The sequence below is a fragment of the Triticum urartu genome, chromosome 1A (assembly GCF_056163025.1).
Source record: "Triticum urartu cultivar PI428250 chromosome 1A, HENAU_Tu73, whole genome shotgun sequence".
Classification (NCBI taxonomy): Eukaryota; Viridiplantae; Streptophyta; class Magnoliopsida; order Poales; family Poaceae; genus Triticum; species Triticum urartu.
The window spans coordinates 256,467,965-256,480,729 of NC_141873.1; the positions used below are offsets into that span (position 1 = coordinate 256,467,965).

The 12,765-nt window shown below is 48.7% G+C and overlaps 1 protein-coding gene across 1 annotated transcript; it reads right to left on the reverse strand.

Moving 5' to 3' along the window:
* Positions 1-10,341: 10,341 nt before the first annotated feature.
* Positions 10,342-10,707, reverse strand: LOC147990757 (uncharacterized). The gene has a single exon (XM_087538378.1). It carries the CDS (start codon positions 10,705-10,707, stop codon positions 10,342-10,344), a length of 366 nt encoding a protein of 121 aa, XP_087394504.1.
* Between the last annotated feature and the right edge of the window lie 2,058 nt (positions 10,708-12,765).

Here is a 12,765-nt window from a genome sequence, read left to right on the forward strand (position 1 = left end):
TATCTTCCAAGCCTTCCGCTGTTATCGTTATTAGATGGCCTTAAGCCATATTTATTGTAATAAGTTCTCTATTGAGACACTCGATGTAATAATTGTGTGATTGCTACTCTATTATAAATCCTCCGAGTACTATGTGGTGTCAACATTACTGATCCAGGGATGACACCGGAGCACAAAGATCAGACTGTTTGAGGTCTGGTCGCTACACCGTCGATCCAAAGCTTTATCGTGATAGGTGGACAGCTCTACAGAGAGAGTGTTACTGGAGTTGCTCAGCGGTGTATTACACCAGAAGAAGGTCGAATGATTCTCAATGATATCCACTCGGGGACCTGTGGTCACCATGCGTCTTGTCGGACCATCGTGGCCAAAGCATATCAAGCAGGATTCTACTGGCCACGAGCAAATGAGATGGAAAAAGATATAGTCGACAAGTGTGAGGGCTGTCAGTTCTACTCAAACATGTCTCACAAGCCTACATCCGCCTTGAAGACTCTTCCACTCGTCTGGCCGTTTGGGGGTTGGATATGGTCGGACCCTTTAAGACCGGCAGAAGTGGTTTCACTCATTTGCTTGTAGTGGTCGACAAGTTCACTAAATGGATCGAAGCCAAGCCTATCAAGTATCTTGATTCAAGCACTGCCATCAGTTTCATCAGAGAACTAATTTTCAGATATGGAGTACCTCACGGTATATCACAAATAATGGCTCCAACTTTGATTCTAATGAGTTCAGAGCATTCTGCGCTTCCCAAGGCACTCGGGTGGACTACGCATCTGTTGCGCATCCATAGTCGAATGGATAGGCAGAAAGGGCCAATGTCTTTATACTTCAAGGGCTGAAACCCAGATTGATGCGCGACCTCAAGCATGCCGCTGGAGCTTGGGTAACTGAATTGCCGTCTGTCTTATGGGGACTGAGAACAACTCCAAACTGGTCGACTGACCAAACCCCTTTGTTCATGGTGTATGGCGCCAAAGCTGTGCTTCCGAGTGACTTATTGCACAACGCTCCCCGAGTAGAACTTTTCTCAGAAGCTGAAGCTGAACAAGCACGCCAAGACGCAGTTGATCTTTTGGAGGAAGAACGCGAGATGGCTTTGATCAGGTCGACCATCTATCAGCAAGACTTGCGTCGATTCCATGCCCACAATGTCATAGGTCGAGTGTTCCAAGAAGGAGATCTTGTACTCCGAGAAACGACCTCACAAGCTTGCTCCACAATGGGGCATATCACCTCTACAATGTAGCCACGAAGAAAGACGAGCCACGCTCGTGGAATGCGGATCTACTCCGTTGTTTTTATACCTATACACTCGAGTCGACGTGTTGTAATAAGAATCATTCGGTTTGCTTATCAACGACAAGATTTTTGCAGTATCTTAAATGATTGTTCCAAACATATGTGTTCAAATCCCCCAGTGGGTGGCTTAGCTGCGAACCTGATTCGCCTAAGTTAAAAAAACACTCCGAGTGTACAACAATCCTGCCACTTGGGGGCTTAGCTGCAAACCCGATTCGCCTAAGTTAAAAAACCGCTCCGAGTGGAGAGCAATCCTCCCACTCGGGGGCTTAGCTACGAACCCGATTCGCCTAAGTTAAAAAACTACTCTGAGTGAAGAGGGATCCTCCCACTCGGGGACTTAGCTGTGACTCCGTACTCGCCTAAGTTAAAAAATCCTCCGAGTGAAGAGCAATCCTCTCACTCAGGAACTTAGCTACGACCCCGTACTCGCCTAAGTTAAAAAATCCTCCGAGTGAAGAGCAATCCTCTCACTCAGGGGCTTAGCTGCGACCCCGTAATCACCTAAGTTGAAAAATCCTCTTAGTGAAGAGCAATCCTCTCACTCGAGGGCTTAGCTACGACCCCGTAATCGCCTAAGTTGAAAAATCCTCCGAGTGAAGAGCAATCCTCTCACTCGGGGGCTTAGCTACGACCATGTACTCGCCTAAGTTAAAAAAATCCTCGGAGTAAAGAGCAGTCATCTCGCTCGGGGGCTTAGCTGCGACCACGTACTCGCCTAAGTTGAAAAATCCTCCGAGTGAAGAGCGATCCTCTCACTCGGAGGCTTAGCTGCGACCCCATAATTGCCTAAGTTAAAAACTACTCCGAGTGAAGAGCGATCCTCTCACTCGGGGACTTAGCTGCGACCCCGAAATCGCCTAAGTTAAAAAAATCCTCCAAGTGAAGAGCAATCCTCTCACTCGGGGACTTAGCTGCGACCCCGTAATCGCCTAAGTTAAATAATCCTCCGAGTGAAAAGCAATCCTCTCACTCAGGAGCTTAGCTGCGACCCCGTAATCGCCTAAGTTAACAACTACTCCGAGTGAAGAGTGATCCTCTCACTCGGGGGATTAGCCGCGACCCTGTAATCGCCTAAGTTAAAAAATCCTCTGAGTGAAGAGCAATCCTCTCACTCGGAGGCTTAGTTGCGAACCGGATTCTCCTAAGTTAAAAACTGCTCCGAGTGGAGTCCGCTCCATCCCGATCTGCAAGGACGACGAGGTGCAGGTCGTGTGCAGCACGTAGTGCTCTTGCTCATGACCCCCTTGACGGAGCTGTGTCACAAGAAGAATGTACGCTCCATCTTGATCCGCAAGGACGATGAGGTGCAGGTCGTGTGCGGCACCTAGAGCTCACGTGCACGAACCTCACATCGGAGCTTCATCACAAATACAATGTTCGCTCCATCCTGATACGTCAGGGCGACGAGGTGCAGGTCATGCGTACCACTTGGTGCTCGTGTCCATAACCTTCTCGTCAGAGCTGCAAGTACAATGGCCTCGGAGTCAATTCGGCAAATGGTAGAAGCAAAGAAACCATATTCAAGAGAAAATCAAATTCGGTTAAATCCAGCAAGGTTCGGAACCTCGAACGGCAGTACTCGGGCATCAAGCCCGAAGGAGTTTAATGATTACAAAATCACTCGGCATCCCGAGGCAAATAAAAGTGAGGCTTAAAGTTTGTTCACTTGGCAGGAGGAGGGCTAGCTGGCTCGACAAACTCGTCCAGATCGATTCCATCAGCAATACGAGTCACAGCGTCGAGGAAGGTTTCCATGAAGGACTGGACGTTGTGTCTCTTGGTATTGGCAACCTTGAGGGCCACGAGCTTTTATTCTTTGACCTCCTTGCAATGGACACGGGCCAGAGACAGAGCTACGTCAGCACCGCACCGAGCAGATGACTTCTTCCACGCATGCACTCGACCGGGGATCTCGTTGAGTCGAGTCATTAGAGACTCGAGGTCATTCTGGAATGTCTCCCTCGGCCAGAGCTCTGCGTCGATCCGTGATACCGCCACCTTTAGTCAGGCCAGATAATTGGTGACACTGGCGAGGCGAGATTCCAGTCGCAACACGTTCATTGCAGCTTCATCCTTGATGGGGGAGTTTATGGAGTCCAGCTCTGTCTCAATCCGCCCGGTCTCTTCCTCAAAGTTTTGATAGAATTCTGCACACACAGAAAATTGATGAGTCGACAGCTACATGAAGAGTCGACAGCGGCAAATCAGTCGGACAAGGGAAAGTACCTTCAAGCATAAGAAATAGCTTCTTGGCAAGTTCTCCCAGATAAATCTCCAGTTCGCCTCTCTTCCGAGCGAGATTTCTAACTTTGTCATTCAGAACCACCTTGTCCTTCTTCAGCTGCATGACTTCTTTGTTGGCTTCGGCGACGACAGTCTTCAGCTTGGTGTTTTCTTCTTCTAACATGCTGACTGAAGCCAACTTCTTGTCAGCAAGTTCAGTTTTCTCCCGTGCCATCTTCTAAGACGCGGCAAGGTCAAGGTCCTTTCTGCTCCAGAGCCTTCTTAATTTTGTCTAAAGAAATAACACTCTTCAGACGAGCTTGGAGTTGTCTGTTTTCACTATGCACATCTGTTCGAGTGGAGCCACTCGGTTCAAAAGGCGAAAAGTAAAAGCTGGCAAAGAAAACAGTCGACAAGTGGTTACCTCCCATAGCAGCTGCTTCATCCTTGGCCTTCCGAAGATTTTGCTTAGCCAGTTCCAGATCAAGGCTGAGCTGAATTTGCTTCTGCTCTAGTTCAGCGAACTAAGCCCCGAATGCACAAGATTTCTGCAGTCGACAGTGGAACGACAAAGATCGATCGCTTCTGAGCGATAAGATACAAGTTCACATCATTACAGCAAAAAGAGTTCTAAGACTACTGCCGAATCAAACATTCAATAGTAGTCTCGGGGACTACACCCAGTGGGTGCACTTAGCATGCCCGCACTGGTTCGACTTTTCAATCAGCATGGTCCGTCCAGTCAAAAAAAAGAGAGGCAATACTTATTCTCAGACCACCACTGACTGCTTGTAGTCAACTGCAGTCTTGGGGACTACACCCAGTGGGTGCACTCTGTGTGCCCCCACTAGTCCGGATTCCACTTGGCACGACCTGTCTAGACCGAGTGGAAAAACAGTAAAGAGACATTTTTTGACAAGACCCCCGCTGAACCAACCATTCGACGACGGCCTCGGGGACTACACCTAGTGGGTGCATTCTGCGTGCCCCCACTGGTTCAAAGGTACACTCGACGCACCCTAGTCGACCCAAGTTGAAAAACAACTCAGCAAAAGTTGAAACACCCAGTGGGTGTACATATGCAAGATGCAGTTTCATGATAGATGCACATTAAAGGTTCCAAAACACAACAGTTTCCGGGTAGCATATCCTAATAGAACTGGCGTCAAGATAAAGATCAGTCACAAGGCAACCAACCTGGACATTGGATCGGAGAGCTGAGGTGGCATCATAAGCAGCTTGACTGGCCTCGCGCGCCACCTTCATCTACTCCATCATAAGGCCTGCCTGGCGTATAGCTTCCTTGGTAGCATTCACCTGGTCCTCCGGGACATGAGGGGTGACGAAGAGTAGAGCTTGCGGAACAGTTGGAGCAGCCAAGGGATCTGATGTATGAAGTTGCACGGTCAGAGCAAAGTCTTGGGAAGTCGACACCGAAGGACGATCACTCGACAAGGGATCAGCGAAAGAAACAGAAGCTAGAGCTGGGTCTCCTGATTGCTGAGTCATGGTTCTGGCACCAGTGTCGACTGAGACACCTTGCTCGTGGGCACCCTCCTGCTCAAGGTCCTGCTCTTTCTTCCCGTGATCTACTGAGGCACGTCTTCATCATCGCCCGGAAGATCAATGACATCCGATGGTGTTGCAAAGGACTCTACAGTTAGAGCTTAGTCGATTGGCAGTACTAGTTGACAAAATAAGAGAAAAGTGGTGGGCTTGTACCTGCTTTGGAAGTGGTCGCGTCCTCAGTCTCCTCATCGTCTTGGTGCTTGTCGATGTCCATGGAAGTCACGGAAGTAGCAGCGATGAAAGCGTTAGAACTCACTCATTTAAGCACTAGAATGAGTCGACAAACATGCAAAAGCTCCCAAACAACGCGAGAAAGGGAAAAAGAAGGTAAAATACTTATGCAGAGGTGATGGGAACATCCACTTTGATCTTGTGTAAAGCCTTCCGAGGTTTTGAAGGAGCAGTCCTAAGCTGCTTGGCGGCCTTCTCAGTCGGCACCGGAGACAAAGTCCGAGTGCACTTGTGCTCTTGGGATTTGAGAGGCACTGCATTGCCACGCTCCCCGCAGGATCCTGAGATTGCTTGGATTGATGCTCCGAATGAGGTGGTGACTTGACCTCCTCGTTGCCGCCCGAGTCATCGCTGTCGTCTTCATGGTCATCAGGGGACTGCCACTCACGGCTTTCGTCCGTGCTTTCCATTCCCTCCTGGGTTTGCTCCCCGTTCGGCATCGAGTACAACTCAGTATAAGTCTGGAAGGCAAAGAGTCAAACATGCATCCATCAGTCTCAAATATTGTCACAAATCAGAACAAGGATACACTTGGAAGCAAAGGTCAGACCTTTTCCGGCTCATTTTCGGCGCTGAAGGGGACGACTCTCCTGGACCCCCTGGGGTTGTCTTTGTTGCCAGTGATACTTCGCGGCCACTGCTCCACCGTCTCCTCGGAAACTTCCTCTGGGTCGACCCGAGCGGTGTCTTTAGCGCATGAGTACTTACACATTTGACGATCACGGGCTTGAAGAGGCTGGGTGCGTCTGCTGAGAAACACCTCCAACAAATCCATGCCAGTCACGCACCAGTTGGACTACTCGGTCGACTAACATCGACACCTCTTCCTTCTCTACTAGAGTCACGGTAAGCTAAGAGGGTTGACTGACTCAGTCCATGGTGAAGGGGGGAAGGCCGGTCGATTGATCGGGAGTCGAAACGTCTCGGCAGTAGAACCAGGTCGACTGCCACCCTCTAACTGAGTCGGGAAGGGTCATGGCTGGGAAAGTACTCCTACCCCTAGTATGAATCCCTAACCCCCCACACATTTGGACTACGTGCATCCTCTCATCACTCGGATTGGCCTTCTTCACAGTCTGAGAGCGGAAGGTAAAGATGTGCTTGAACAGACCCAGTGCGGTCGACAACCCAAGAAGTTTTCGCATAGAGAGATGTAGGCAGCAAGGTATGTGATTGTGTTGGGGGAGAAACGATGAAGTTGGGCACCAAAAAAGTTCAAGAACCCTCGGAAGAAAGGATGCGAAGGTAGACTGAAACCACGGTCGACGTGAGTGGCAAGGAGAACACACTCACCCTCCTATGGTTGAAGCTCAGTCTCGGTCCCTGGCACCCTCCAAGATCCACGAGCGATTAGGCCCCCGCTGGCCATGTCCTCCAAATCCTCATTCCGGATTGCAGAGCGGACCCAGTCCCCCTGGATCCAACCAGGTGGCATACCGGACCTCGATGATGACCCCCGACTCGTCTCCTTTCCTTTTGGAGCCGCCATCGCCTTCTTCGCGCGCTCCAGGTCCGCTGTCTTGTCCTTTCCCATCGCGACGAACTGCACACGGGCAGAGCAGCGGCGTCGAGAATGGGGGCGGACGAGGTGGAGAGGCGGATGAAGAAGGAGGAGAATAGAGCGCACTGTGCAACACATCAGCTTTGACGCCTTATATTAGGATGTTTTCGAGTGACTGACTCGTGGGCCTAAGAGATCTTGTCAAATTCCACAACAGTCGCCCGCCGGATATGTGGCAAAAAAGGTGGCACGAGAATCGAGATGCTTCTTTCTATCCACTCCGTTTACTGTAGCATGCCCCGTCCCGCGCGCTTCCCCAAAATTTTGAATCCCGTGAGATCCGGGAACTGCTGAGCAATCAATCACGCCGGAAGTTGCGCACCATATCAACACTTGAAGTTTGACGGATAAGTTCACTCGACGGCTTCTGAATCGATCAAGGCGACTGAAACAAGACCGAAGCTTTAGCATGATTTGCAAATCCAGATGTAATACCCTCAGAAGTGAGGGATCGGGTCAAACTCAGCTTCAGCTCCTTCTTCACTCAGACCTTAATCCATTCGGGGGCTAATGACAATGACATGTACCTATGGTAGGGTCATAGGCCTGATCTAGACACCCTACCCAAGGACACTACCCTAGAGTCAAAGGCATTCAAAGCACAAGAAGAGAAACCAACAGAGTTATCAAAGAGTGCCATCCAATCGACCTTCAACCTCACTCGGATATCCCAATTCCATTCGACCAAGAGAATAAGTCACTCGACGATACAAGAAATCACTCGGGGTAAAGAAGGGCTAACATCACTCGGGACGGCAACGGTCAGGCAATCACTTTGTAGGCTTAAAGATCATTTATAGTCCTTTATTGCTAGCGTTATTAGTAACACCCTATCTTAATGTACATTGAACCCCTTGTAACATGGGCTGGCTGGGGTCCTGGCGCACTCTATATAAGCCACCCCCCTCCACCGCACAAGGGTTCGCACCCCCTGTAACACACAAACACCCATATTTCAGTCGACAACCTCAGGGCACCGAGACGTAGGGATTTTACCTCCTCCGAGAGGGGCCTGAACTCGTAAACTCTTGTGTACAACCTCACCGTAGTTAGGATATTTCCTCCTCATACATACCCCCTACTCTTACTGTCAGACTTAGTACCACGACACTCACACCACACCCAAGAACATACCTCTTGAGGTAGTTCTTCCTGTCTACTAGTTCATCCTCTGCCCACCTCGAGGCTAATCCACCACAAAGCAGAGTAGGGTTTTATACCGCAAGGTGGCCCGAATCTAGGTAAACTGGTGTGTCTCTTTCCTTTCCTGTTCATCGAGCTAGGCTATGAGAGCAACGAGTTGGTAGGCCGAGGAGATTGAGTTCTTCGCACACGCCCCTGAGTTCGAACCTTTCGTGGGTCTGCAGAGCCCTGAATCTGACAACAATGTAGACATGACCGAGACACCTCTCTGGTCAATAACCAAGAGCAGAACCTGGGTGCCCATATTGGCTCCTACATATTCTACAAAGATCTTTATCGGTCGAACCATTATGACAACATACGTAATTCCCTTTGTTCATTGGTATGTTACTTGCCCGAGATTCGATCATCGGTATCTTCATACGTAGTTCAATCTCGTTACCGGCAAGTCTCTTTACTCGTTCCATAATACATCACCTCATGACTAACTCCTTAGTCGTTTGCTTGCAAGCTTATGATGTGTATTACCGAGAGGGCCCAGAGATACCTCTCCGATACTCAGAGTGAAAAATCCTAATCTCGAACTATGCCAACTCAACAAACACCTTCGGAGATACCTATAGAGCATCTTTATAATCACCCAGTTATGTTGTGATGTTTGATAGCACACAAGGCATTCCTCTGGTACCCGGGAGTTGCATAATCTCATAGTCGAAGGAATATGTATTTGACATGAAGAAAGCAATAGCAATAAAACTAAACGATCATTATGCTAAGCTAACAGATAGGTCTTGTCCATCAAATCATTCTCCTAATGATGTGATCCCATTATCAAATGACAACTCATGTCCATGGTTAGGAAAACCTAACCATCTTTGATCAACAAGCTAGTCTAGTAGAGGCTCACTAGGGACATGTTGTTTGTTTATGTATTCACACATGTATTAACGTTTTCGATCAATACAATTCTAACATGAATAATAAATATTTATCATGAATAAGGAAATACAAAATAACAACTTTATTATTGCTTCTAAGGCATATTTCCTTCAGGCCACACTTTCCAGATGAATTGGTCGAAGCATGTTGCCGTCCGCCCCTGGAATTGCGCCAGATAGGCTGATTTGGCCGAGTACCACCCTGAGCACTCTCTGGTCCAGATCAGTGTGTCCGGCGTGCCTTTTAGTAGGGTCTCGTCCACCCCCTCAATGCTCGGTGCATGGCCATGAACTCCTGAAGCAGCTGTTGGGGGTTGCCGTGGGTGATGTCCTTAATCCATGTGTCTTCTCTAAGTGTGTCCCAAACTGATCTATTCTTCCTCTTTAAGTGCCTGAAGAGAAATGGGAATTGTTGTGCTAGCCTTCCTTAGCCAATCCAGGCGGAGTGCCAGAACTAGGCCAATGCCCGTCGCCGATGGCCACGTTGGTCGAGGGCTCGAGCAGTGAACCGAGCCCTGTCGTCCGCATCGCAGGGCAGCTCCATGCCCATCCATGGCCGCTCTGGGTGGTGCTAGGCGATCCATTGCCAGCGCAGGCGGAGGGCCCTGCCAAAGCGCTGCAGCTCGTGGATGCCCAGGGCCCCGCGCTCCGTCAGTGAGCACACTGCCGGCCAGTTAACTTTGCAGTTGGCTCCCGGGATCTCTTTGTCTTGCCGCCACAAGAATTGCCACCTGCATTTGTCTACCTCTCTAAGCAGCTTCTTCGGGACCTGCAGGACAGTGAGCGCGAACGTAGGCATTGCGCTAAGCATGCACATGATGAGTACCTGACGTCCCGCGAGCGACAACAACTTGCCCTTCCAGCTGGCTATACGTGCCTTAATCCTGTCAATGATGAACTAGAGGTGCACGAGGCATAGGCGGCCTGTGGAGACCAGCAACCCTGGGTATTTTATCGGGAAAGGAGCAATCGAGCCGCCAAACCCCTGCAACATGTCGGGGATGTTCTTGTCCTAACACCGGATTAGCGAGAACGTGGACTTGGCTGGGTTGATGCAGAGCCTAGTTGCATGCACGAATTCATTGAGGATACGTAGAAGGGAGTCACCTCCTGGCATTCTGGGTTGATAAATATCACAGCGTCATTGGCATAGAGGCTGACCGTGAGCTTTAGGTCGTGCCCCGGGAGGCGCTGAAGGAGTTGTTGCTCGACCACCACCGTGATCAGGTGTTGTTGAGGGTCTATGGCTAGAATGAAGAGGAATGGAGATAGTGGGTCGCCCTGTTGCAGCCCATGGTGATGGACAATTCGTGCACCTGCTGCGCCGTTCGGTGAGACTGTCGAGGAGGCCATGGCAAGAAGTCGGGCCACCTAGTCGTTCCACCGCATGCTAAACCCTAGCTTCCGGAGGAGCTCGAGTAGGTACTCCCATGATACCGTGGCCAAAGCTTTCGCAATATCTAGTTTCATCAATAGACCTGGTGTTCTACGGCGATGGAGAGTGCGCATGGTGTTCTGCACGAAGAGGAAGCTATCGTGGATGCACTTCATTTTCAGGAAGGCTACGTGTGCCGGGGAGATGATGGAGAGGATGACGACCGCTAATATGATGGAGAGGACCTTGGAGATGAGCTTTGCAATCGAGTGTATTAGGCTGATTGGTCTGTAGTCTGTGATCCTCGCTGCCCCGTCCTTGTTGGGTAGCAGAACAACCATTGAGTTGTTGATCATTGCCATGTCACCCCCTGCTAAGTGGTAGAATTGGTGGAATGCCTCCATAACATCGGCTTTGATGACAGGCAAGCAGGCACAAAAGAAGGCGTCGTTGAAGCCGTTCGGCCCTAGCGATTTCTCCTGTGGAGACTTGTTGATCGCATTCCATACCTCCTCCTCAATGAATGGGTTGTCGAGGCCAGCCACGTGCAGCGTGGGCAGGTTGATTGAGTCCTAGTCAATGGTGTGGTCTCTTTTGGTGGTCTTCCCGAGCATGGAGCTGAAGTGTTCGTGGATCACCCGCGACTTTGTCTTCGTGGGATGTGGCCACAGAGTCGTGGGTGTGTAGTGCGTTGATGACACACAAGTATAGGGGATCTATTGTACTCCTTTCAATAAGTAAGAGTGTCGAACCCAACAAGGAGCAAAAGTAAATGACAAGTGGTTTTCCGCAAGGTATTCTCTGCGAGCACTGAAATTATCGATAACAGATAGCTTTGTGATAAGATAAATCATAACGGGTAACAAGTAAATAAAGTAACTAAGGTGCAGCAAGGTGGCCCAATCCTTTTTGTAGCAAAGGACAAGCCTGGACGAACTCTTATATAAAGCAAAGCGCTCCCGCGGACACATGGGAATTGTTGTCAAGTTAGTTTTCATCATGCTCATATGATTTGCGTTCGTTACTTTGATAATTTGATATGTGGGTGGACCAGTGCTTGGGTGATGCCCTTCCTTGGACAAGCCTCCCACTTATGATTAACCCCTCTCGCAATCAGCCGCAACTAGGAAATAAGAATTAACGTAAACCTAACCATAGCATGAAACTTATGGATCCAAATCAGCCCCTTACGAAGCAACGCATAAGCTAGGGTTTAAGCTTCTGTCACTCTAGCAACCCGTCATCTACTTATTACTTCCCAATGCCTTCCCCTAGGCCCAAATAATGGTGAAGTTTCATGTAGTCTACGTTCACATAACAACACTAGAGGAAAGACAACATACATCTCATCAAAATATCTAACGAATACCAAATTCACATGATTACTTATAACAAGACTTATCCCATGTCCTCGGGAAACAAACGTAACTACTCACAAAACATATTTATGATCAAGATCAGAGGGGTGTTAATTATCATTAAGGATCTGAAAATATAATCTTCCACCAGTTAAACCAACTAGCATCAACTAGAAGGAGTAATCAACACTACTAGCAACCCACATGTACCAATCTGAGGTTTTGGGACCAAGATCGAATACAAGAGATGAACTATGGTTTGATAGGAGATAGTGATGGTGAAGATGTTGATGGAGATTGACCCCCTCTCGATGAGAGGATCATTGGTGATGACGATGGCTTCGATTTCCCCCTCTAGGAGGGATGTTTCCCCGGTATAACAGCTCCACAGGAGCCCTAGATTGGTTCTACCCTGGTTCCGCCTTGAGACAGCGACGCTTCGTCCCGAAAGCTTCCTTCTGATTTTTTCCTGGTCAAAACACACCATATAGCAGAAGATGGGCACCGGAGGCCTGCCAGGGGGTCCACAAATTCGGGTGGCGCGCCCAGGGGGTAGGGTGCGCCCTCCACCCTTGTGGCTGGCTGGTGGCCCCCCTCTGGTATTTTCTTTACCCAATATTTTTTATATATTCCAGAAACATGCTCTGTGATGTTTCAGGACTTTTGGAGTTGTGCGGAATAGGTCTCTAATATTTTCTCCTTTTCCAGTCTAGAATTCCTGCTGCCAGCATTCTCCCTCTTAATGTAAACCTTATAAAATAAGAGAGAATAGGCATAAGTATTGTGATATAATGTGTAATAAGAGCCCATAATGCAATAAATATCAATATAAAAGCATGATATAAAATGGATGTATCAACTCCCCCAAGCTTATGCCTCACTTGTCCTCAAGCAAAAAAAGAGAACGTAAAAAGAGAACGTAAGAAAATATATATACTAGCCGTAAAAAATATTTTATGTTACGTAAAATTACGAACGTAAAACATAGTGTAAAACATACATAAAATGTGATATTTGTGGTCTTATAACGTATTTTTTTGTTTTCTTATATCAAATTTTACG